The sequence below is a fragment of the Hyla sarda genome, chromosome 3 (genome assembly GCF_029499605.1).
Source record: "Hyla sarda isolate aHylSar1 chromosome 3, aHylSar1.hap1, whole genome shotgun sequence".
NCBI classification, from domain to species: Eukaryota; Metazoa; Chordata; class Amphibia; order Anura; family Hylidae; genus Hyla; species Hyla sarda.
In genome coordinates this window covers 314,341,870-314,369,788 of record NC_079191.1, presented here as the reverse complement: position 1 = coordinate 314,369,788, position 27,919 = coordinate 314,341,870, and the positions used below count along the sequence as shown (strand labels likewise).

The 27,919-nt window shown below is 42.2% G+C and overlaps 1 protein-coding gene across 8 annotated transcripts in view; it reads right to left on the bottom strand.

Moving 5' to 3' along the window:
• Window positions 1–27,919, bottom strand: part of ZDHHC14 (zinc finger DHHC-type palmitoyltransferase 14) — a 120,818-nt gene that overhangs the window by 48,531 nt on the left and 44,368 nt on the right. For all 8 annotated transcript variants that reach the window (XM_056567083.1, XM_056567088.1, XM_056567089.1 and 5 more), the window contains 2 exons: window positions 7,747–7,907; window positions 1,231–1,389 (listed from right to left, as the gene is read on the bottom strand). In XM_056567083.1, the coding sequence (XP_056423058.1) occupies window positions 1,231–1,389; window positions 7,747–7,907 (320 nt within the window). The remainder of the gene's footprint in view (window positions 1–1,230; window positions 1,390–7,746; window positions 7,908–27,919) is intronic.

Genomic DNA, 27,919 nt, shown 5'->3' with positions numbered 1-27,919 from the left:
AAAAGTTTTTGTTGATGACAGGTACACTTTAAGGGTGAAAAAAAATAAATAAAAAAAAGACCAGAGTCCATAGAGTTCAACCTAAGTCTATAGAGTTCAATAAGACAATATAAACTGTACCACTGGACGTGCCACTTCAGTTCAACATTAAGGCCTTGTTCACATTGCCGTCGGACTCCGCTACTCAAAGGTCCGTTGGCAATTCAGCACTAGTGCAAGCACTATTTTTTTTCCCTGCTAATTTCTGTAAAATTACCTGATCACCTATGGACCCCATGCAAGTGAATGGAGCCTGTCAGGACCCGATAGTAGCAGTTTGTATCCGACCCGATTTTAACGTCCGGTCGGCTCAACAAAAAAAAAAAATTTAGAAAAAAGCCGAACCCTTAATGGGTCGGATGCGAACGGCAACATGAACCTAGTCTTAAATGTTACTGTCACTGGCTGTATCTAGAGATTGTAAGGGACTCAGCAAAGACTCCAACCTGTCTGCATGACATGTCAAAAGGTTTTTGTTTTTTTTTAAACTGACAGTAACTGCTGGAGCCTCTCTCTCGCAACTGACCCAGCTGAATTATACTGGTGACTGGCATGCAACTAATTCTGAATCGTACTACCATCTTAGGCTGCATTAACATCATGTGTGCAGCCTATGTGCCGAAACCCAGCTCACTTCTCATTCCCGTAAGAGAACAGAACCGGATAAAGGGGCAAAAATGAGCCGACCGGAGCCGCTGTTGGACTCCGGTCGGCTCATTTTTGCCCCGTATCCGGTTCTGTTCTCTTAGGGGAATGAGAAGTGAGCTGGACAAACGTTTGTTCTTCTGCTTTCTTACATTGCAAACTATCTGCTCGTAAACTTCCTGCAAGCTACACATTTTTTAATTCCTGTATAAAAGAAGGGGGGAAATTATCATTGTTTTGCCTTGTTTTTTTGGTGGCAAATTTTTGCGTAACTCATTAAGACTCATTAAAGAAACCAACTTAAATGTAGTGTGGCATGGTTAGCTTTTTGCAGTGGTTGAAAATATATCAACTATGATTTTTTTTTTTTTTGTTAAACAGTCGCAAAAAATTTTGTGAAAACACAAAAAAATGTGCTCAACCGCAGAAGAAAGTTAAAAAACGTGGCCATATCTAAGCTACTTTGCTATTTATGAAAAACAGAAGCACGAACATGGCACTATAGTTGAACATTATCTATATTGGCCTTTTCCTACTTATACCTACCAACACAGTTGTCACACAAACTGCAGTGTGAGGCACGAGGTGGGCGGAAGATTTTGCAAGTGAAACAATATTTCAGTTTCACCGTTTGTCCATTTATGACAATTTCTTTCGTTCTGGGAGGGGGTCGATATCCACCTGAAGTTGACCCATTTGCAACATCTATGAATGAGAGAAAAATAATGCATTACACCACAACGAAACAAAAAGTAAAAAACACATTTAGGACTCTTTCGGAGTGATAAACCAAAGTCTCTCAGTTCAAGAATTCTGTCCCTCTCAGTTTGTGTCACGTTTTAATAGTTGACACTTTAATATACAGGAGGCATAGAAGATGGAAATCTTCTGATATCCCATCAATTCAGGAACTAATAGCAAATGTAACTACTAACTGTAAATCTGAAAATATATTAGCGCATCAGAATGGTTTTGGTATAAAAAATAAAATAAAAAATTGGAATACATGGTTACATACATTTCCTGGTATCGCATCATCCCTTTCAGATATTTTATCACAATAACTTTTCAGTATTTTACCTTTTTGATATCTAGTTTATCCTTAATATATAAAGATGTGTGTGAAAGTAAGACAAAACAAAAATCTACTATCCTTTGCTGCAAAGGTTATATTATTTTTGTATTATTTATAAACTATGCATATAAAAACTTATTTGTTCAATTTTATTTAATTATATAAAATATCATACATTGTGGCTTCCTTTGGAACTTGATACATAATTCAGCAATTATTTCAATATTCAATCTACGATGTATCTGTTGTAAAACTCAAAAAATATATATATAAACAAAAATCAACAGGAGGCATCACACAATCTTACAGTGACTTGATAGGATTTCTGAGGTTTCACGTTGCAGAGAAAATTAGCTCTCTATCTGGCTACTATACCATTGAAGTCAATCACACAGTGGTCCCAGCATTGAAGTATAGGGAACAGGCATGGCGGGCACTGGACATTGCAAAGCCCTGGCCACGCCTATCTGACTGTTGTTGACCACATAATAAAAGGTTTTTCAGGCACATTACGACTGCTAGAAAGGAGCAACCGGTATACCTATATTACAATGAACTTTCCCATCCACAGACTGGCAATATGTGCTTTAAAATGTGATCATTTGCAGATCTTAGAGGCATCTACTTACTTGATTTGTATAACCTTATGGCTTGTCCTTCTGGGCATTGCCATTTCAATTTTAAGGAGTGTACTTTGTCACTGGGTTCACCCGCTGTAATTGGACTTTATAATTTAGGCATTAAAGGTACGATCACACAGACTGATTCGCAGTGCATTTTACTCCACCGACAATGGACCCCTACATTGTGCCTCCATGCGCACACAACTCGCTGCTCTTGGCCTAGCTCAAAGAGCAGGGGGAGCGGCAGCCATGTGTACGAGTACACTGCACATGAGCGCGGCGACTCGCACATCGCACTGTGTCTGCTCATAGCGGCAGATCGCTGCTATGAGCAGGCACAGCTTGAGGCACAATGTAGGGGTCCATTGTCGGCGAATCTGCAGCATCCGTGTGAACGTACCCTAAAAAAAACAAAAAGCAAAAAGTTTGTAGTAGTGAAAGAAATATTAGAGTAGTCTGTATTTCCTGAAGCAACTACCCACCAATCCTGTTCAACAAACACAACTGAGTTTTGGCAAGTCCTTTAGAAAACACAGACTTCCTTATATATTTATTTCAGTGTTGCAAGTCTGTATTTAGTTTAGGCAACCAAAAAAATATTATTCAAATTCAGCATGTGAACACAGCCATACAGTAAACTGGAAGTACTTGTACCAATTGACAGTCATGTCTGAATGATTAACCAAGTACACAGAAAAGTAAATAACTAAAAAGTTGTGTTCACATGTTCAGGTTTTTCATGTAATTACTGAATAAAAAGTAGTCGTCTTTGGGCCCTTTCACAGAGGACGAGTATGAGTCGCGTTAATGTTCATAGGAAAGGGCCGACGCATGGGATAACACTCCTTCGTTGGCTGTTCACTTTTGTGCAGGCGTTAAAATCATGGTCATCGGTTGCACAACGGCCTGTGTAAGACATGCCGCCAACTGTTTAAACTGAATGAACAATATATCATTCATTTCTGCTTGTGTGATCTTGGGTGCTGGTTCTTGCAGCAGTTGGCCTGCATAAAAAGGGCATTAGCCTTTCTTCTTAACGTGACTTCATTTATAATCTGTATCAGGCATTCTTTGTAATAATTGCAGTTAACACTGAACATGTGAACACACCCAAATAAAAAAGAAAAATTATTCATTATTTCCTGAACAACGAATAAGGCAGCAACAGGAGAGGAATAAAAATAGCAACTAATGAAAATGTGGCGTTTTTCAAAGCAAAAAAATCATATTACTGCTCTTATTTTTAATTAATGTATCTAAAGAAATATAACAGGGCAACACATCCTTTATACAAGCACAAGAATGTGTGTGTGTTGCTTATTGAAAAGATGAAGACACAAATTCACTGTCAACTACACGCAACCACAAGCGCAATTGTCATGAATTTCTACCCCATAAACTAATCCCAGGGTAAGAAAGTCCATTATACTTGTAATCCAGGAATACCTGTTGTTGCTTTCTAGCAGTCTTGATGAGCCTAAAAAACCATTTAATTATGCGGTCAGCAACAGTCAGGTGGGGCCAGGGGGATCGCAATGCCTTGAGGCCACCACACCTATCTCCTTTACATAAAGTACTGAGACTGCTGTGTGATTGTCAAAGAGGTTCTCTGCGCATGCGCCCTCAATCACATCTTCTTGCGTGCAGTGTAGTGTCTGAACAAGCGAGCGCTCGCTCCCTCTGAAAAATAACTGCTTTCTGAAAACTTACTGCACGCAAGAAGATGTGAGGAGGCCCTGTGTGTCAATCACACAGTGGTCCCAGTATTGAAGTAAAGGGAACAGGCATGGCGGGGACTGGACATTACAAAGCCCTGGCCACGCCTATCTGACTGTTATTGACCACATAATAAAATGTTTTTCAGGCACATCAAGACTGCTAGAAAGGAGAAACCGGTATACCTATATTACTACAATTAACTTTCCCATCCTAAGATTAGTTTATAAGTGTAGAAATTCATGACAGTTGTGCTTTAAAAGGAGTTGGCCAGGTGACCATTTTCTTTTTTGGCAGGTGGGGTACTAAACATAAAAATAAGTCAAAGTGACCTGCTGATCCCCCTTAACTGCCACTTTAATGGCTCCAGGTAGTGCTGGGGGTATGACCAAAAATGTACATCATGATATTTTTCGAAATTATGGTGATTTCACAGTATTTAACTTTTTTTTTTTTCACTCATTCACCCCCCCCCCCCCCTCTCAAATGAGTTATCAGCCGCAGGCACTGGGGAACTAATCATATGACCTAGTGCTGGGCGGTATGACCTAAAACTTATATCACAGTATTTTTTCAGGTTATGGCGGGATCACGGTATTACCGTGGTACCATGTGGGAAACAGTGTAGAAGTGCAATGGCTGGCAGTTAACCCCTTCCCTACCATGGGGACCGTGCGCACGTGATTCCCCCCACTGTCAGCTATTTACATACATTGTCCGCCGCTGCAGTTTATAATCCCCGTCCCCAGCCGCTGCAGAGCCTTCTCCCCCTGTGACAGGCAGGCACAAGACATCTTATCTTCATCCCCGCTCTGTTCTCTGATCCCCGAGCAGGGATGGGAATGTAAGAGCCTTCTCCTCCTGCAAGAGCTGAATGTACGGGCGCGGCAGAGCTTCTGATCCCCGTCCCTGCTCGGGGATCAGAGAACAGAGTTGGGATGAAGATAAGATGTCCTGTGCCTGCCTGTCACATTTAGTGCTTGCAGGGGGAAGGACGTCCTGCAGAGCCCGCGCCTGGGGACTGGTATGACAAAAAAATAGCCTGTGGGAAGGGGAGAGGAGGGCTGAGGGAAACATCAGAGCCAGGGGATGAAGTTTCTGCGCTTTCCCCTGGCTCTGATCTGAGAACAAGCGGCAGCTGCAGGGGGAGCGGGGATGTGCATCACACGTGAGCTCAGCGGCTCCGTCACAAGTAATTCATTTGGGGGTGGGGGAGGGGCCCGACTGGTATGCCGGTATGGGCAAAAATTGATATTGTGCGAAGAAAAAAAACTGTATCCGGCATAAACCGGTATACCGCCCAGCCCTATTATGACCCGCAGGCTACCCCCCCCCCCCCCCAACACCAAATGAATTATCAGCCACAGCCCTCTGTCCCCTGCAGATCAGCACCCGCGGGTCATAAGTATTGCGGTATATGAAAAATTGATATTGTAAAGAAAAAAGACCACCCCGGTATTTGGTATGAACCGGTATCCCGCCCAGCATTAGCCCCAGGTAGCAATTTGTCCTTGCTGCTCCATGGTGAAGTGTTGTCCCCGAAGAAATTCCTGTTCAGCCAGTCACCAGTGGAAAACTGCTGCAGCTAGTGATTGGGGGAACACCAGAAACCAGCAGTGACGAGTGCAGAATAGGATCTTTCTTAACAGCAGCTTTGAGCATTGGGATAAGTGAGTATGACTTATATTTAATGTTTAACAGTTCCCTAGTCCGTTCAGCAATAAATCAGAGGTGGAAATAAGGTAAAGTCTAGATAGGGCTGTAGCAAGTAGTAGAAAGGGGTATCCAGCTCTCAGTAGAAAAAAATCCAGTAAAACTTAGCTTTTAATCTTGCATATTAAAATGAAAAAAGATTTACCACGGAGTGGTGACATGTCACTAAAATGGAAGTGAAACGCTGACGCGTTTCGAGCTGTTGCTCTTAGTCATGTTGCTCTTTTCTACCGAGAGCTGGATACCCCTTTCTACTACTTGCTACTGTTGCTACATACAGGAAGTAACGGCTTCCTGCATCCGTGCTCCCGGAAAATCTTCAGATGTACCTACCTATGGACTGATTGGTGAGCTGATCGTTGTTTTTTGATCCTTTCTATGTTACATTCTAGATAGGGCTAGTCAACATGATTCTGGGCATATGATTGGGCATGAGTTCAGTAAAGTATAGCCCCATCTTCTCTTTATCTTCCAGTCAGATGAAAAGGCTGATGCAAGTAGGTACAGAGGTGATAAGAGGACATGGGTTTGACTTACCTGGGATTTTACCATTCGTTTGAGCTGCATTTACATAGCGACATAACCGTTTCTGTCTCAGGAAAAGGACTATGATGATGAAAAAAAGGTATGCCTGGGATCATATTGACTAGCCCTATCTAGAACAGGAGACTAGCAGCTGGCTGCATTTTCTGTGGGAGACACTGGAGTAGCAAATGTAGTTGCGAGTAAAGCTTCTTTTTTTATCAAATGCCTATTCAAACCTGTACAAAATTTTTTAAACTACCAGAAAATCCCTTAAACCACTCAAGAACAAGCACTGTAGATGTACGGTGCTGCTGGGTTCCCTACAAAATAGGTGAGCTTTGGCTCCTGATAATCAGTGATCACGCTGAGGTCCATCATTAATCCTATAGATGCCGTGATCAATGCTGATCACAGCATCTATAGTAAAAATGGAGGTTCTGATGCATTTGAGGGGTCCGATGAGCACAAATGGCCACCTGAGGTCTCATTTTGCTCTGGCTGGCAGGATGGCCGATCATGTGCAGCCTGGAGAGCCAGGCTGTACGAGAAGATCAACAATAGTACTGATCAGTCAAAAGTACCTAGCAAATCAAAATTATTGCTATAAATAGTGCCATATTGGGACTAAGTGTAAAATAGAATTTTTTTTTAAATATATAAAAGCAACCCCCCTCCAAAAACATACTGATAAGTTAATTTGGAATTTGAAATGAGAGCCTTAAAAGGGGTACTCCAGTAATTTTTTTTTTATTTGACTATGCTACAGGGGCTGTAAAGTTAGTGTAGTTCATAATATAGTGTCTGTATCTGTGTATGACGGTTTTCTCACGATTCTTCTGTGATTTTCACCTCAATATTTATTTTTAACAGCATACAAAATGACTGCTGTCTCAGATTTTTCCCAGGTTGCAATGCGGCCGAGACCTAACTCACTAGTCAGCTGATGACAGGGAGCCTGTCTGCTTCAATGGGTGGAGGGATCGCTTGGTGGGAGAGAGATCAATCTGCAACTAATGCAACAGATATAGGCACCCTGATTGAAAACCACAGGTCTTTTGAATGGATGCAGCTCTCATTTATGTTTCAATGGGTGGGGTGGCTGATGTGTGGGAGGGAGGAAAATGGAATTATGGGATTTGTAGTTAAAAAAAAAAAAAAAGTCAAACAGGAAATACCAGTTCACAAAAAGCTAGCCACAGTGTTATGGTAATCTCACAACACAGCCATTTGGCCCCAAAACAAGCGCAGATCCTAAGCATGACCATTACTGTCTGCCAGGTACGTACTAAAATAACCTTATAGTGGATAACCCCTTTAAGAGGTGCGCAGACCGATTTGACTGATCGCAACCTCTGTACAGTTCTAGAAAATATGTTGGCATTATATAATGGCGGAATAATTTTTACTTACCTATCTGTCTTTCCAAATCTGCTGCTTCCTCTGCAGTTGCTCGTGGAAGAACACCAGGATCGCTAAAACTTGTCCTCAGTAACGTCCCCATCACAAAGAAGACTAGGATACCGCCTATTGCAGGGATTGCGGGAGTAATCTTTACTGCTAAATAAGGACAACTGTAGATAAAGGGACAACAAAGCCAGATAAAGTATTTTCTTGATTCATCTTAGCATAAAATATAATTGACTAGACAGGCTCTGTCTTAGCATTGTATGCATCTATTAAGTGGTGCCATTTTAACAAGACTGGTCCTGACACAGCATGTGGCAGATGCATTTTATAGAACATTTCCCCTAGACACACTTCAAGGATATTGGGGGAGATTTATCAAAACCTGTCCAGAGGAAAAGTTGCCCAGTTGCCCATAGCAACCAATCAGATCGCTCCTTTCATTTTTAGCAAGGCCTCTGCAGGATGAAAGAAGCAATATGATTGGTTGCTATGAACAACTGGGCAACATTTCCTTTGCACAGGTTTTGATAAATCTCCCCCACAGTTCTTATCCAGGTAAAGAAATGGATCCACAAAGGAAGGGAAATATAAAAGGAAAAATACTTATGAAGGACTTTATTAAGGCTTGCAGGGCAATTGTCCGATAGTAGAGGATTGCGGTAGACATGAATTTACAAATCCATAACGTAGACATTAGCTACAATCATTCTACAATGCATTTACTTCCACATAATGGGTTTTCTTCAGCATTTAATTAATATCCTTATAAAGCATAAAACACTATTTAATGCTTCAGCACACAATAAAGCCCTGGCAGCGCAGGAAGAACATAAATGTCTGGAGGCTTTTAAGACCATATTTGAAGTATTCAGATTTTTGGGGAGATGGGCCAAAATATTCCTATAGCCTGAGGTTATAGGAATATTATAGGTTGCAGATTCAGCATTACTTACAGAGGGCAACCACATTTTGAAGTGTAAAACACAAACATACAAAAAACACAAAAGAGAGCCAACAATGGTTAAAGGGGGTTTCCAGTCTAAACGTTGGCCTCCATGTGTGTTACATGTTGTACATAAGCAACTAATTAATAAAAAAAAAATTATAAAAACCCCCCCACATATTTTAACCTTGTTCATACTGGAGACTGCACGGAGTATTCCTGCAGCCTTCCAGTGGATCGAGTGTATGAAGCATCACAGATGTCCGTACACTCCAGAGCCCAGCCAAAACACTGCATGTACAGTGAGACCAAAACCCCATCACACCACAAATTCCAACACAGCTGCCCATTTCTAATATTTTATTAGGCTAATAGAAAGAATCACATTTGTTACACAATGAGACAAACCTGCAGATAGGGCATGCGCTATATATATATATATATATATATATATATATATATATATATATATATATGCCTTGGCTGTTGGCAGGAGTCCTAGGGTACATAGATACATCATCCAAGGCTTGGATGCTAGATATGACGTCGGCACTACCACAGCTAGCTATTACATCAGACACAAAGATGGCATTTAAACAGAGAAGTGCAAACTATGAAACGAGAATACAGCATGATGGGGAAGGGGGGGGGGCCACAGACGAAAAAAAGTTATGTAGAGCGATCTAAGATAATCGGAGGGATACCAAATCTAGAATTATTAAAGTTTAGATGTAAGGTTGAAAAACTCCTTCAATTTTAATCTTTTATCATACAAAGGATCATATTGGAGGAGATCAAAAGTAATGTGGAGAATGAAAAGAATATACAAGAGTTCTATAAATAAATCATCAATATGGTTATATCAAGGCCAAACAATTACATTCCATATTGGTTTAAATTTCATATACACATTGATGGGGATTTATTATCATGAAACCCACACTTTTTCTAGGGTAGGGAGAAACTATTCTGGCGCATTGCCTGTGCACCAAAAATGTGCCTCCCATGTGCAGAAAATCACAATAAGGGTAGGGTCACACATGCCATATTTTGCTGCATATTTGTGGCAGTGTATTTTCATACCCATTGAAGTTAATGAGTAGCAAAATATGCAGCTGATTTAGCTACCATTGACTTCAATTGGTAGGAAAATATGCAGCAAAATATGACACTTGTGACCCTACCCTTAAACACACAGACCCTACAGTTTGCATTAGAATGTGAGAAGGGTGTGTCAGTTAGGATTACAAAACCATCAGCTTCATTATAACCCTAAAGAAATTGTCTGTTCAGAATCCACATAGGGTTCCTTGGGGTTGAGGGTCTGAACGCTAGAACCCCTCATCACGCTCTCCTGTACGGTGTCCAGGCATTGCCGTGGCTAATGCGTGCGTCTTTACTGAGGTCGACGGCATGCCCCCCCCCCCCCCCAATACAGCTCTATGGGAGAGGCGGGGATAAACTAACGCTGCATCTCTGCCTCCCGAAGAGATACATGGAGGAGGCAGAGCCAGGGCCACCGCAGATCTCCTTTAAACATACATTTTTCTGATCTGGGACAGGGCCGGCAGATCACTCCCTACTGGATTATGGTCCAAAGTTTGCTCAAGGATGTCTTGGGGGTTAGGGTGCCTCTAGATCCTTTAGCCAAGAGACCCTTTAAATTATTTCTACATATTGTCCTAGCGGCCAAGACTCTCATTGCAAATCATTGGAAGAGGGCCTCACCCCCACCTGAGGGAGAGTTACTTGCTAGAATCCGTGAAATTCGCTCCCTGGAGTCTCTTACAGCTTCCCTGAATAACACAGTCCCACAGTTACTCTCGGTGTGGGATCTCTGGGACAGATTTCTCGATAGGCAACCTCCCTGACTCCACTTAGACCTTGCTACCTTTCTTTGTCTGTTTTCCTCTTGTTTCTTTCTGTCTTCTTCTGTTGGTGTATTCTTCACTGGTGTTTTAGGTTATTGTTTACCTCCCACCCTCCCTTCCCTGCCCCCCCACCCTCCTCCCTTCCCTGTCCATCAGGTAAATGTACGTGGTGTTGCGGGAAGTCATCCCTAATCACCACATAGATGTACCGGATTTTGCGTAAAGGGATTAAGATCTGAGTTAAAGGGGTTATCCAGCATAAGGTGATTTTAGTATGTACCTGGCAGACAGTAATGGACATGCATAGGAAGGATCTGCACTTGTCTTGGGCTAAATGGCTATGCTGTGAGATTACCATAACACTGTGGCTAGCTCTCTCTGAACTTGTATTTCCTGTTTTCAGTTTTCTTGTTTGCCTACAAATCCCATGATACCATTTTCCTCCTTCCCACACATCAGCTACCCCACCCATTGAAACATAAATGAGCTGCAGACCTGTGGTTTTCAATCAGAGTGCCTCCAGATGTTGCATTACTTGCAGATTGCCCTCTCCACCCATTGAAGCAGACAGGCTCCCTAGGTGACTAGTGAGTCAGGTCTCGACCGAATTGCAAGCTGGGAAAAATCCGAGACAGCAGTCATTTTGTATGCTGTTAAAAATAAATATTGGGATGAAAATCACATAAGAATTGTGAGAAAACCGTCACACACAGGTACAGACACTATATTATGAACTACACTAACTTTACAGCCCTTGTAGCATAGTCCAATAAAGAATTCCCGGACTACCCCTTTAAAGATGAATTATGTCGTGAATGTTAGAGATTTGGGTGCACTGAGCCACAATTTAAGATGCGCCCAAACTCTGTCCAACATGAGACACATTAACCTCTTAAGGACAAAGGGCAGCTCAGTCGAGCTGTTCGGGACTGCCGCGGTGAAATTGTGGTGTCCCGAACTGCCTCCATCTCCGTTCGATCGGCCATCTGCTGTTCCATGCCTCCACGCCAAAAAAGTGTAAAAAAAAAATAAACATACATAAGTGGTATCGCCGCGTGCGTAAATGTCCGATCTATAAAAATATAACGTTAATTAAACCGCGCAGTCAATGGCGTATACGTATTTAAAAAAAAATGAGCCCGATGGGTCGTGGCACATCGGCAGTGTGACAGTAACCTAAGTGTGTCCATTTTGTTTTGAGTCTGACGCAAAAATGAATCTGCCAGGTGTCCGTGGGCTGAAGGTGGAAATCTGAGGTTACTAATCAGTCTACTGGAATAAACTATGGTAAATCCGCTGGGTGTGGAAGTCCCCACTTTTTTTTTTCAAAACACCACTTTTTTTTATATAGTCTTGAGGGTGGAGTAAACCAATCAATCAAAAAAAAATTGGGAAGCAACTAGGAAAGCAAAAACCTAGTACAGTAGAATCTCCCAATAGCGGACACTCACGCGGAATAAAAAAAAAAAAAAAGTGTCTGCTATTGAGAGATGTACCCCATTTGGATAGGGGATAAGATGTCTTAGCGCCGGAGTACCCCTTTAAGGCCCATTCACACTACAGGACATCCGTCCAGAAAAATTCCAGACAGACAATCCAAGCACAGTAGGCACTCTCACTTTTAACAACAATGCAGATTCCACCAAGAGAATGTACATTGGTGGAGCCTGGAATTTGAATTTCTGTTGCAGAATTTTCTTGGAGGAAATTTAGCATTGTGCTCGGTACAGCAGAATCCCATTAAAAACAACATTTAGGTCATAAAATGTGTCAGATGCAACTCCCACCTTTGGGACAGGCACTTATCTCAATATGAAGCCCCCAACCCCCTACCAGTCCCATTGCTTGCGGCCACTTGTGGTGTATTTTATACATTAAATCCACAGCTGAATAGTCAAAAACTAAACCATGTCAATTTTCTGGAGATTACCGAGTCCGGAAATGTTCTCAGCTGATTCATGAAGTACATGTCCATAGACATGCAATACTGTGTACTCTGTTGATCAAGCACAGACGAAGGGCCTGAATGTCATAACATGTTAATCGTGTAACATGCAATTATACTATATCGGAGACAGAGGGAGATTTCCCATGTATCTTAGAACTCATCTAAGTGCGCTGCCCTTTCATCTCACAGTTTTTTCCCATTGCCGATTAATAATGCTCAGCTCTGCACTTCACTTTGAAGACTTTACTGACAATGTGATAGGAGCCTCTGAGAATGCAGCTTTTTATAGCCTACAGGTCTGGTCAGACGTTGAGGATTTGCAACTGAAATTCATCAGCATATCTTCAATGGCACCATCTTACAGAAAGCCAGAGGTAATCTATTTCCACAAATCCCAAGAACTAGTATATGTGTATTAAAAGGGTCTACACTTCTCCAAAGTGCTAATAAAGGATTAGAATCCCCATTCTACTGGACAGCACTGTTCCTTAGTTCACAGGGTAAAAACACACTAGAATTCGATCAACATTTTCCTATGCAACAACTATACGCACTTATACGTGCTCACATTCTTTTACACCTGCTATGGCATGCAGATATAAATTTAATAGTTATTTAACCCCTTGGGGACGGAGGGTTTTCCCGTTTTTGCACTTTAGTTTTTTCCTCCTTACCTTTTAAAAATCATAACTTTCAATTTTGCACCTAAAAATCCATATGATGGCTTATTTTTTGCGCCACCAATCCTACTTTCTAATAACTACAGCGAAACGGGGGGGGGGGGGGGGGGGGAATCATTGTGCGACAAAATTGAAGAAAAAATGCAATATTTTTACTTTTGGGGGCTTCCGTTTCTACACAGTACATTTTTCGGTAAAGATGACAACTTATCTTTATTCTGTAGGTCCATACGATTAAAATGATATGCTACTTATATAGATTTGATTTTGTCGTACTTCTGGAAAAAAAATCATAACTACATGTAAGAATTTATTTTTATTTTTCTGCGTACGGGGTTGCATGAGAGCTAATTTTTGGCGCCGTGATCTGAAGTTTTTAGCGGTACCACTTATGTATGGATAAGACTTTAATCACTTTTTATAAATTTTTTCATGATATAAAATGTGACCAAAAATACGCTATTTTGGACTTTGGAATTTTTTTGTGCGTACGCCGATGACCATGCAGGTTAAAGATATATTTTTATAATTCAGACATTTCCGCACACGGCGATACCACATGTTTATTTTTATTTACAGGTTTTTATAAGAAGGGGTTAAAAGATCTTTATTCACTTTTTTTTTTTGCAGTGTTATAGCTCCCATAGGGGGCTATAACACTACACATACTGATGTTTTACATTATCAATGGTTTCTCATAGGAAAAAAATTGATCAATGATTCTGCCGCTTGACTGCTCATGACTGGATCTCAGGCACTGAGCAGTCATTCGGCGATCAGACAGCGAGGAGGAAGGTAGGGGTCCTCCTGCTGTCCTGTAAGCTGTTCGTGATCCGCGATTACATCACGACGATCCCGAACAGCCACCTGAGCTAACCGGCAATGTTTTACTTTGACTTTAGACGCGTTCAACTTTGGGCACGCAGGGCTACGGCCTCTAACAACTGCTGGGACCCGTGGCTAATGGTGTACAGCACCTCGATCAGTGCCGTGCGCTTTTAGCCACGGGCCCCAGCCGTTGTTAGAGACCGCGCCCGACCTGCCGTGGCCCCGCATTATAGAAAGGGAGTGGGCAGTATATAGGTATGCCCTCCATCACTAACAGGTTAAAGGGGTACTCCACTGACCAGTGTTCAGAACATTTAGTTCCGAACGCTGTGCGCATGCTGCAGGGGTCAGCCATGCCCCCCTCGTGACGTCACACCCTGCCCCCTCAAGGCAAGTCTATGGGAGGGGGGTGTGGCCGACCCCCGCAGTGTGCACACATCGTTGGGAACTAAATGTCCCGAATGCTTCCCAGTGGAGTACCCCTTTAAGGCCACAAGACAAATTGATGCTGGGAGGAAAGATCACAAACAAATTGTCAGATGGTTTTACATAATGGCCTTTTACATAGGGTGATTATCGGCCATCATTGCCATACCATAAATTTGTATATTACTGCCACTGTGTCACATATTGCTGGAAGAAAAAGAAAGGCACATCATGGGCTCAGTCACCCAGTGATCCCTTCTAGTCTTTGGTACGGTATCAGATAGCATATTGGAAATTTTCCATCAAAGTCCACCTTTCCACATCATCCAAAGGACGTTTAATAAAGTGTGTTTGAAAGAATGGAATTGCAGCCTTCTTAGAGCAATGTATCAGTGTTCAGTCTATTTGAGGGGGCGTGACGTCACACGTGGTGGAGTCGTGACGTCACGCTCGTCCGCCATTGTGGTCGGGATCCGAAGCCTCCAGCGTTGCCGGTGTGAGGTGGAATCCGCACAGGTGGGTGCTGCTGCCAAGATCCCGGGGGTCCCCAGCAGAGGGACCCCGGCGATCTGAGATCTTATCCCCTATCCTTTGGATAGGGGATAAGATGTCTAGGGCTGCGGAGTACCCCTTTAAGAGTACACTTTGTAACAGAAATGTGAGAGCCCATAGATCTGAGAATTCCCACTATGGGCGTCAGATGGTGATTGTGGGATGTAATGAAAATTACAAGCTAGGGGATTTGAAGTGGGTGTACAATGCCAGAATTTTTGTATGAACTCTGTTGCCATTCCCCAAAAGCTTTGTATGCCTGAACAAGCCCATTACATAAATTCAGCCCTAGGGAGTATTCATTTAAGTTTCACACTTTTTTTGGTGGTAAAAAGTCGACACATTTTGGGCAATGCAATCAGACTTAAAGGAGTACTCCGGTGGAAACCATTTTTTTCAAAATCAACTGAGGCTAGAAAGTTAAACAGATTTAAAAACTACTTCTATTAAAAAATATTCATCCTTTCAGTACTCATCAGTTGCTGTATACTACAGAGGAGGTTGTATGGTTCTTTTCTGTCAGACCACAGTGCTCTCTGCTGACACCTCTGTCAAACCTCTCATGCTCCGAACAGTTCCTGACAAGGACAGAGGTGTCAGCAGAGAGCACTGAAAAGAACTTTACAACTTCTTGTGGAGCATAAAGCATCTGATAATACAGGAAGAATTAGTTTTTTTTTTTTATAGAATTTACAAATCTGTTTATCTTTCTGGCACCAGTTGATTTGAAAAAAATTGTTTTCCACCGGAGTACCCCTGTAAGAAAACAACTTGAAAATAGTGTGGTGCCATAGTTTGCTTTATGCAGTGGTCAGGGATTTATCAACTCAGTCTTTTTCAAAATTGTCTACATCTAAGTTACATTGCTATTAATGAAGAACGTACACCTCTTTGATAAATATGGGAGAACTACCCATGGGGGGGGAGGGAGGAAGGATGGGGTAAAAAGAAAATGATCTACACATAATGATAAAGTTCCCCCATACTGTTTTGGGGCATCTCGATATGTAATTAAAAACACGAGTAGATGTATGGATAATACAAAAATGCATGTCTCACCACTACTCTGATAGAATAGAGGTCTGTCGGAATTTTTCAACCGTATCTCCAAAAACAGCTTTTCAAACTTTTCATGTTAGTGACACACTTTTTAGAAAATCATCATTTGACAGCACAGTAATTAAATCTTAGAAGCATTGCCGATGCATTGCCGTGGAATGAGATTTGCCATAGAATGAGATGGTCCGCCTCCATCACATCCTATTGGCTCTCTCTTGTCACGTGACATATTTAAACGTCACGCATCGATGCGCACAGCAGTGTCAATTTGGCTATCACAGGGAGAGGATCTCCTCACCCTGTGATAGCTGAAGCTGTACGGAGCTCTCATGGCCTCTGTGGCCCGACAGAAGTTCACACATGTACGCAGCTCATACGGCTGCCTCATATACATTTACTGTTGATCCACAGCGCTATCGGGATCCCGATGCCCGATGGCGCTGTCATCAGGATCCCCACGCCCGCAGCTCTACACCCCGTCCCCCGCATCTCTACTCCCCGTCCCCCGCAGCTCTACACCCCGTCCCCCGCAGCTCTACACCCCGTCCCTCGCAGCTGTACTCCCCGTCCCCCGCAGCTGTACTCCCCGTCCCCCGCAGCTGTACTCCCCGTCCCCCGCAGCTGTACTCCCCGTCCCCCGCAGCTGTACTCCCCCGTCCCCCGCAGCTGTACTCCCCCGTCCCCCGCAGCTGTACTCCCCCGTCCCCCGCAGCTGTACTCCCCGTCCCCCGCAGCTGTACTCCCCGTCCCCCGCAGCTGTACTCCCCGTCCCCCGCAGCTGTACTCCCCGTCCCCTGTGAACGCTCAGGGAGCGATCCACAGCGCTATGGGGATTCCTACGCCCGATGGCGCTGTCATCAGTGTGCGTCCCCGCGAGCGCCCCATGCCCGCAGCTGTACTCCCCGTCCCCCGCATCTCTACTCCCCGTCCCCCGCAGCTCTACTCCCCGTCCCCCGCATCTCTACTCCCCGTCCCCCGCATCTCTACTCCCCGTCCCCCGCAGCTCTACTCCCCGTCCCCCGCAGCTCTACTCCCCGTCCCCCGCAGCTCTACTCCCCGTCCCCCGCAGCTCTACTCCCCGTCCCCCGCAGCTCTACTCCCCGTCCCCCGCAGCTCTACTCCCCGTCTCCTGTGAACGCTCAGGGAGCGATCCACAGCGCTATGGGGATTCCTACGCCCGATGGCGCTGTCATCAGTGTGCGTCCCCGCGAGCGCCCCATGCCCGCAGCTCTACTCCCCGTCCCCCGCAGCTCTACTCCCCGTCCCCCGCAGCTCTACTCCCCGTCCCCCGCAGCTCTACTCCCCGTCCCCCGCAGCTCTACTCCCCGTCCCCCGCAGCTCTACTCCCTGTCCCCCGCAGCTCTACTCCCCGTCCCCCGCAGCTCTACTCCCCGTCCCCCGCAGCACTACTCCCCGTCCCGTTAACGCTCAGGGAGCGGGGAACAGAAAGTAGAGCATCGGGCGCAGGTAAAGTAGTACTGCGCATGCGCAGCACTACGCGAATAACTTAACCTGCGCCCGATGCTCTACTTTCTGTCCCCCGCTCCCTGAGCGTTAACTGGACGGGGAGTAGAGCTGCGGGGGACGGGGAGTAGAGCTGCGGGGGGCGGAGGACGGGGAGTAGAGCTGCGGGCGTGGGGCGCTCGCGGGGACGCACACTGATGACAGCGCCATCGGGCATCGGGATCCCGATAGCGCTGTGGATCAACAGTAAATGTATATGAGGCAGCCGTATGAGCTGCGTACATGTGTGAACTTCTGTCGGGCCACAGAGGCCATGAGAGCTCCGTACAGCTTCAGCTATCACAGGGTGAGGAGATCCTCTCCCTGTGATAGCCAAATTGACACTGCTGTGCGCATCGATGCGTGACGTTTAAATATGTCACATGACAAGAGAGCCAATAGGATGTGATGGAGGCGGACCATCTCATTCTATGGCAAATCTCATTCCACGGCAATGCACCGGCCGCAGGGTGAGCATTTGCCCTCCCCTGGAAAATGCTCATTAACCTATTGATGACACAGGCAGGAAGCAAGGATCAGTCAGCAGTTGTGATGGCTTCTCTTGCTCCCTGTGTAGTCTCCCTGTTATAGGAAGCAGTAATCAATTCATCTCACATTGGCCTTCTAGGGGCAGTTCTGTGGAGGAACATTCTAGGTGCATTTATGTAATACGTCTTTCCTCCTTTGCTCAGGACAGAGAAGATGAGATGTCTTTTTCCATTATCCATTGTCTCTATCTGTCCTCTCTCTCGCATCCATCTGATATCTAGCCATCCATGTATCCATCCGATATCTATCTATGTACTGTCTATGGGAGCACCAGAGTTACATGGAGCATGTTTCGACATGTTGTTCCATGCACAAGGAAAAGTGTGTACCCATTCTGGAGATAGGGGACAAATTTTAAATGGGTAAAAACAGGTTGAAAATAGAGGGTGGCATGGCTTTGTGGTGGTGGGTATGGTTTGCCAGCCAGACTAATGCACAAAAGGGTAGAGAATAAAAGGGGTGTGGCTTTAAGGGTGGGCATGAGAGATTGGGCATGGCATGCAGAGAGGGTGTGGCTTGCAAGCCGGACTGACCCACTCACCAGGAGATGAAGAGCGGAGTTTGTGGAGTGAGGAACCCTTATATACTTGCATGGGACTTGAAACAAAAACCCAATCATTCACGTAAGGGGGAAGGTTAGGGTTAATTTAACTCATATTTTATTTGACATAAGTAAGATGTGATCAAGTATTATCGAAATATCTCCAGCCATATGGAAGTTATGCTGGAACACACATTTCCCATAGACTTGCATGAAACTTTAAACAAAAACCCTGACCCTCACAAATGAGGGTAGGTTAGGATTAAATAACTATTATATGTTCAGTGGAAATATAAGTAACATGTGACCAAGTATTACAGAAATATCTTCAGCCGTTTGGAAGTTATGCAGTAATATTTCTCATAGACTTGTATGGGACTTTAAACAAAAACTTCGACTCTTGCAAATGGGGGTGGGTTAAGTGTTAATTAACCTATCCTATATTTTTGGTGAAGTGGATGCAGGTAAAAAAAACCTTTGATTCAACGGTGCTGCCAGTTTCCAGAGTAAAAGAGAAGAGTCAGACCAGAGGAATCTTGTAAACCAAAACTGGACCGATTTATTCAGTTCAAGCAATAACAAACAGGATAACGCGTTTGATCTGATCACTGATCAGAAGAAGGAGGAGTTGACCTCCGAAACACGTTATCCTGTTTGTTATTGCTTGAACTGAATAAATCGGTACAGTTTTGGTTTACAAGATTCCTCTGGTCTGGCTCTTCTCTTCAACTCTGGAAACTGGCAGTGCTGTTGAATCAAAGGGTATCCACTTCACTGTCTCTCGCAGGATTGGCCAGTCCTCTCCTGCACCCTAGGCTCAGCAGCTGTTTCCGCAAATTGCAAACCCCTATTGAGGGTTGATATGCAAGTTTATTACTTGCTCCTGGTGAGCACCCATTACCTTCCGGCATCCTATTTTCCCATTGCTTAATTGACCCTGAAGTGCTGTGGTAATGCACAAGGCGCTCTGCGCCGGTCTTTTCTTTTTTTCTTATACCTATATATTTTTAGTTGCCATATTAGTAACACGTGTACCAAGTTTCATTGAAATATCTTTAGCTGTTTGGAAGTGATGCTGGAACATACACACAGTGGCCCAGATTAATCAAACTGTATGAGAGAAAAACATTTTTTTTTGAGAATTTCCCACAGCAACCAATCACAGCTCAACTAATGAGCTCTGGTAAAGTGGAAGCTGAGCTGTGATTGGTTGCTGTGGGAAAAGGACTCCAGTTTTACTCACATAATTTGATAAATCTTGGCCATTAAGTTTTATAGATTTCTCATTACTGCATTAGACTTAAAAACTGAGAGGCATGAAAATTCAACAGAATGTAAAAAAAAAAAAAAAAAAAAAAAATTAAGTCAAATTCCCTAGAGATCATCAACCACGAAAATCTTCATTGGGATGAAACAAAGAAAATAGAAAACTGTCAAATTGCCAACTTATCGACCAAAATTTTGCTTGACAAGCTGTTGTCTTTTCTCACAGGGATTTTTGTATCGACCCGTCTGTTTAATATCTACATATTTGACTGTCAAACTTTATTATTTTTTATTGCAGAATGTTTAGAATGATTTTTCAATCTTTAATTGTGCTAGTATACCTACTCCATATATTTTCCACCCTTATCTTTAAAATACTAACAGCCATTTCTGAACTATAATATCTGTACTCTGAGGTTATATGGGAGGGGGATGTTAATGGGAAAAGGGACAGGCTGCCTTATTGTAAATATGTAAATTTCATTCTGAACTGCGCTATTTCAAAGTAATCATAACTTTGCCTAGGAAAGGGGCTCAAAGTCATCATGGTGGTGCCCAGAAGCATGATTGACAGATCTTTCCCTATACATAAAAGTAGGGAAAACTCTGTCAATCAAGGCCAACAGTGCTGGAGACTGCGTCAATGACTTAAAGAGCCAAAGTTATAAGCAAATGATTTCTAAGAGTAAGAGTGCATTATACAGCACTGGGATAAAGGAGCCTGTCCCTGTTTCATGTTGCCCATGGTTTGGGAAGAATGAAACTAGAAACACGTTCCCTGACCATGCAGATTTTAGTTTTTGGCATTTTTTTTTTTCTCTCAAAACAAACAAGGACTCGGTGGACCGTCCCTAGATATCTTCTCTCCTATCCAAAAGGAACCCTTCCTGAAGGAAGCCACAAATAAAAAAAACAAACCTTGACTTTACTCTCGCTGCTACCCAGTATCACCATCCCTGTCTTCACTGCAATCCTCTTCCTGCATCTGGGGGACCATATGCAACACTGCAGCTCAGGTAATCAATGGTAATTAGCAGGTAATTAGCAAGGTCTCACTATGGCTAGTGATTGGCTGAGCGACAACTCAGATGTCAGCAGAGAGCACTGTAGTCACACTAAGAAGACAATTTCCTATGTAGTATACAGAAGCTGGTAAAGGAAGGATTAAGATTATGTAATATAAGTAATTTACAAATCTGTTTAATTTTCTGGCACCAGTTGATTTGAAAACATTCGTTTTCCACTGGAGTACCCCTTTAACCCCCTAAGGACACAGCAATTTTTCGTTTTTTTCTCCTCGTATTCTAAAAATCATAACTCATTTAATTTTCCATCTACAGACCCATATGAGGGCTTGTTTTTGGCACCGCCAATTTTACTTTGACATCACTCATTTTACCACTAAATCTCCGGCGAAACAAAAAACTTATTTATGAGGAAAAATGTAAAAAAAAATTAAAAAATAAACACAATTTTGTAACTCTTGGGGGCTTCTGTTTCTACGCAGTGCACTTTTTGGTAAAAAAAATTACAACTTCTCTTTATTCCGTTGGTCCATATGGTTAAAAAGATACTCAATTTATATAGATTTTCATTTTGTTTTACTTCCTTTAACCCCTTAAGGACTCAGGGTTTTTCCGTTTTTGCACTTTCGCTTTTTCCTCCTTACCTTTCAATTTTCCACCTAAAAATCCATATTATGGCTTATTTTTTGCATCACCAATTCTACTTTGCAGTGAAATTAGTCATTTTACCCAAAAATTCACGACGAAACGGAAAAAAAAAAATCACTGTGCGACAAAAATCTAAGAAAAAACGCCATTTTGTAACTTTTGGGGGCTTCCGTTTCTACGCAGTGCATATTTCGGTAAAAATGACACCTTATCATTATTCTGTAGGTCCATACGGTTAAAATGATACCCTACTTATATAGGTTTGATTTTGTCGCACTTCTGGAAAAAATCATAACTACATGCAGGAGAATTTATACGTTTAAAAATGTCCTCTTCTGACCCCCTATAACTTTTATTTTCCCATGTACAGGGCGGTATGAGGGTCATTTTTTGCGCCGTGATCTGAAGTTTTTATCGGTATGATTTTTGTTTTGATCAGACTTTTTGATCACATTTTATTCATTTTTAATGGTATAAAAAGTGACCAAAATACGCTTTTTTGGACTTTGGAATTTTTTTGCGCGTACGCCATTGGCCGTGCGGTTTAATTAATGATATATTTTTATAGTTCGGACATTTACGCACACGGCGATACCACATATGGTGGACTTCTAGGGGCGGGCAGAGCGGGGGATCTGAACTTTCACCCCCAGTCAGCTGAGACCCCCCAGTTCCAATCTCAGATGTTCCTGGGGGGGCTTGCAGAAGTTTTCTCCCGCTGGTAACAGCAGGACTTCTGCCTGATAACCCGTGCAATGCCACGCTTCACCGGATTAATGGAATGACTTATATAAACGTCATGATGCGTAAACTACCAGCATAACATGACGTTTATAGAAGTCATTCTGCGGGAAGGTGTTAAAGGGTACCTTTCATCAAAAAAACTTTTGAGATATTATAGATTAATGTATGCAGAATAACTTTCCAATAGAATGTTTCCCTGTCTGGGAGTAGTGCTGAGCTGGTCTGTGTCCCAGCTGCAGTCAGATTAAAGATGAGACTGAAATCTACTTAAAAAAAAAAAAAAAAAAAAAAAAAAAAAAAACTTGCAGCCAGGACTACACCCCTAGTGGTCATTTTCTCAAAGTGAAAAATGAAATAGAAGGGAAGCATATTTTTTAATAACATGCTATTCTGCATACATTAATCCATAATATGGCCAAAGTTTTTTTGATGAAAGGTACCCTTTAAGGAGGAACTCACTGCTTTATATTAGCGGAGCAAAATGTTAAAGAGGCACGGTAATTGTTAAAAACTTTTTATATATTACAGAACTAATCATATGATTGCTTTTTGCAATATAACTATTAAAAAAATATAAATTTTCCCCAGAAATTAAATCTAAAAATAGCCGCCACTAGGGGTCGTCTATCTTTAGCCAGACAGACTGATCTAGCATACCAGATACCAGCAGTAGAGCGTGCCAGTATCCAGTATAGCCTATTTCTGCTGTATGTCATACAGCTTATGAGCGGACATGCACTGCCTGTGAACGAACGCAGGGAACACGCACACACAGGCAGTACGGAGTAATCATGCAGTGTAAACAAAGAAAGGGAGACCACTTACAGAACCACCCCCCCAACCACAATAAACCCCCGCTGCCTCCGGGAGACCACCCCCCTCCATGTCTTCAGCTGTGCCCAATCCTGTCCAGTAGCACCACCCACCATCACCCCCACCCCCCGTCTTCATCTGCACCTGATCCTGTCCAGTAGGCCCCCCTCCCCCCACGTCCGAGTAGCACCCCATTACCTCCTCCACCAAACCTGGTCTTCGGCAACAACAGCCCGTGCAGGAGGACATCAGGCCGCCGCCGGAGAGAAGAAGCACTGCGCAGGACAGGTGAGTGTGTCTGTAGATATGTGTATGTCTGACTGTGTATGTCTCTGTGTCTGTCTGTGTGTGTGTTAGGGGACTGCTACCTAATGTGGGGGTACTCTGATGCCTGTGCCTACTGTGGGGGAATTCAGGTGCCTGTGCCTACTGTGGGGGAATTCAGGTGCCTGTGCCTACTGTGGGGGAACTCCGGTGTCAGCCAGTGACAGCTATGTTGATTAGCATCTAACTTCATTAGGAAAAGATATAACAGATAGAAAATGTATTCATAAAAATGCTGTACTATTATTTATAAAATCCTTGCACTAATTTTATAAAGATCTATTCTTATATTTACACATTTTATCCTGTTATGAACTCGCCATTATGTCTTCGGAATACTGCAGGCAAGCTCCAAGCATCTTCCTCTGTGTAACATGTACAGCATGAAACCAGAGAGGAAAGGGTTACAGAGTAGAGTGCAGTGATTGGCCGACTGCCCAGGCTCCTTCCCCAGACACCGAGCAGATGAGTCATCACTGTGAGGAAGACAGACAGACAGCTCCTCCAGCCTGCAAGATGAAAAAGTAACTGAGCAGCAGATAAATGCTATTTGCTCTGGATATAAAGATCCTAGACACATAAAACATATGTACAGGATCAGGTACTGAGTAACATCACTTTTTTTTTTTTTTTTTTAACTATGACGTATGCTTTAACTGTTCCTCAGTCAACACCAGAAGTAAAGGCTGTATGTGATCTGAAAACTTCCACATATTGTATAACAGAAAAGAGGGGCTATTGTTACAAATAAGTAGGTGTATAGGTACCAAAGTGTCAGTATGTAGCTGCAAGGTGAGTGTGTGTCACAACCATGTGATTGAAAACTAAGCTGAATAAACTTAAAGGATAGGTTAAATGGGAGTATTTCCTTAATGTCATGCTAAATTTATTACACTTGCTAAACACCCGTTAGGCCCATATTTTACTAATGTAATGATACATGTAGAGAAATCCAGCACAAATCAGTTTTGTTTTTAAGGAGGTTTACTAAATTCTTAAACCGGCATCCATAAAATACATGGTTACAGAAAAAACTAATGTGATTGGCCTTACTCAGCCTTAGTCATATATGGCTGCCATGTGTTTTATGGATGCAATTTTAATAAACCAGAGAAATAAAAAAGTTTATCACCACCAGTCCAAGTGTGTAGAATATCAAAGTTATGCAAGCTGTCCATGAGAGCATGAATGACATGGGCATTACAGAACTCGAGCTTTGCATAAAAAAAAAAGAAAAAAGCTTATTATGGATCCATGAAAACATTTTGAAAAAACACAAGGTTACAAAAAACAAAAAACCTACGTACAGTGGTCCCTTGACATACGAAACTTTCAACATACGATGGCCTCTGAGAGCCCATCATTGTTGAAGGCAGCATCAACATACAAATGTAAGGAATTGGCCCGCTCCCGATGCAGTTAAAAACTTAGCGTTTAATACATCCAAACTAAAAAAGTGTGCCAAGGTCTAGATCATCATATGGAGGAATTTCTCTCCTTCTGCAATGATAATGATATGAATCTTCCTTTTACCTCTCATGTAGAGAAAAAGCTAATTGATTTTTTTTTATGTCACCTTGATTGGGGATTATGTCACACACAAAAAATAGACTCCAAGATGTTCCGCAAACCCACTGCTGGAAACAGCATTTTACATGCTCGGAGTGGGCCCCCCACCCATACTACTAAGAATCTCCCAATAGGGGGAATATATTAGGGCAAAACGTGCATAGTCCAGAGTTTTTCTTTAAACAATCAAGTGCAGACATTAGGAGACGATTAAGAAATAGAGGTTATAGCAGTTCTGTCCTAAAAAGGACTAAATCTATTGCAGACGCTAAATCTAGGGAACAATACCTTGATGTCTCCCCCTCTGCCGAACAAAATTCATCCAAATCCCCTTTTATTCCTACATTCAGTCGTAACTTTGACCAAATTAAAGCCATTATTCTAAAACATATTCCTTTTTTATTTCAGGATGAGATACTGGCAAAGATACTAGGTGGTGGAGTAAGATGTGTTGCCAAGAAGGCAAAATCCCTGGGCAGCATGCTGTCGCCCAGTGATTTTCCAGTAGATGAAAAGGCCTCTACATGGTTACATACTATTGGCAATTATAAATGTAATAACTCACGTTGCAGTATGTGCCCTCTTATGTTAGTGTCACGCCAAATAACATGTGGCTACAGGAGTAACATACCCTGTTAAGAGCTTCATAAATTGTGATAGTAATCACGTGGTGTATTGTGTTACTTGTCGAGAATGTAACTTACAATACATAGGATGCACTGGCCGGAAACTCAAGAGATGCATGTATGAACATCTTCGGCATAGTAACGAGGTTTCCAGGCAATCCATGTCGGGTCTCACAAGACATAGTCGAAAAACACGCAGGTAATAATAATTTTTTTCTATGTACAGGGTATTAAGAAAGTTCCCCCTCTACAACGAGGGGGTGATTGGGCACATGCCATTTTCACCAGAGAGGCGTTTTGGATTCTGAGAACGTAGACTAGGGATCCCTCAGGATTAAATTATAGAAATGATTTAATGTAATTTCACTAGTCTACCACACATTTTCAGATTTTAATGCGTCATCGATTTTTCATTGTTTCTATATGCATGCTATATTTTCTTCACATACTACACATATATTTGGGCCCTATAGATCTAATTATTACGTAGGGTTTTATTTATTCATGTGACATATAACATTTTCACATTTCATGATTTTGTTTTGGAATGGACTTCGGTCATGTTCATATGTGCAAAGTAATACAATTTTGTCACAGCAATTTTGGATCAAAACAAGGGAAACTATATAGAACACCTTATGTGCCATTTAAAACAAATAAGTATTTGAAATGGAGGTTCTTTCCTAGATATGTGGGTGAAAAATAGCCAATTAATTGCATCTTAATAAAAAGAGGAGTTGGGGAGCTCACACTAATATTTTGAATTAAGTGTATGCCGAGGTTTCTGCGTTACACGTAACCCCACGTGTAAAAAGTGAATACAATAAAAGAAAAAAGGGTTGGATCTATGATCCATTCCACATATAGTAAGTATATACCTTGAGTTCTGCAACCCTTTTTCTTTTAATTGCATCTTGGTTTGAACACTGTTCACACTCAGCGCTATTAATGTGACATATGAAAATCATTATTGGGTGGGGTCCAAGATGTAATTTATATCAGTTTATTTGTTGAATGAGGTACATCAGATCTGTATATGCACTGTCTTAAGGAACATGAAAATATCCAGTTACTTATTACCAACCAGTAACATCTATATAGTGGTTCAATACGCATGTATTAACTGTGTTCTCCTGCCGTTTTCATAGATGTGATGCGAAGCGTAAATTCTATTGCACCTCTGAAACAAAGTGTTTGATAAGCAGCTCTCAGTATGCAATTGGTATTTTGAAATCAGGTGTTTTCCGATGCTATATATCACATAGAAACAACAGTGGAAAATTGCTGATTGGTTGCTTGAAATTCGCAGTTTGGTTTTTATGGTTATCAAGTTATTTTTCTGTTGGATTTTTTGGTTAGAAACCTATGGATGCGGCATGTTGGTTCTACATGTAAATGGTTGTTTAAGACGAAAATTATTTGGACATCTAATCAGTGATACACTTAGAAACCCAAAGTACATGTACTCGTATACATACCAAGTGAATTCTTGGTATCTTCAAGGACATTGTGTCTTCAATGACATGGAACAAAATACAGGATTTATCGCACCTAGATACGAAGTACCTTTTCACACTGTGTGGCAATTAACCTTATGATTATTCAGGTGTTGTTCTCCAGCACCGTAACAGCAAAAGAAAAGTAGTAATTATGCTGCACCAGCACATGGAATTTGAGGTATAATGAAGCATAGCGTCAGTTCTGGCTGTGAAGCCCAGTGGGCGTACCGGCAACAGGGTCTGTGTCATTTGCAATTGCATATTTAAACCCCTCAGTATGGTGATATCATTGCCACGACTAAGAGCTTATGCTCGAAACGCGTTGACGATTCACTCCGTTTTTAGAGTGACATGTCACTACCCATCCCTGCAATGCCTTTTTAAAGGGGTATTCCGGTGAAAACCTTTTTTCTTTTAAATCAACTGGTGGCAGAAAGTTAAACATATTTGTAAATTAGAATAGAAGACAAAGAGGCAGTGCAGCTCAATCTACCATCTACTCCGAGGTTAACTGGTAGGTCTAAAAAACCCCAAAAGACCCAGTAATCAACAAAAAGAAATATAATAAGAGAGAATTATATAACCAGTCCTCAAGAAGTAGTGAAAATAAGTAGTGAAAAAAGGGGAAAGAATAAAAAAGGGGAAAATTAGTGGTTACGAATAAAAAATGTACAATGATATGTGAAATAAAAATAAAAATAAAAATAAAGACAACAGTAAAAAATAAAAAAAATAAAAAAATAAAAAATAAAAAAAAAATAA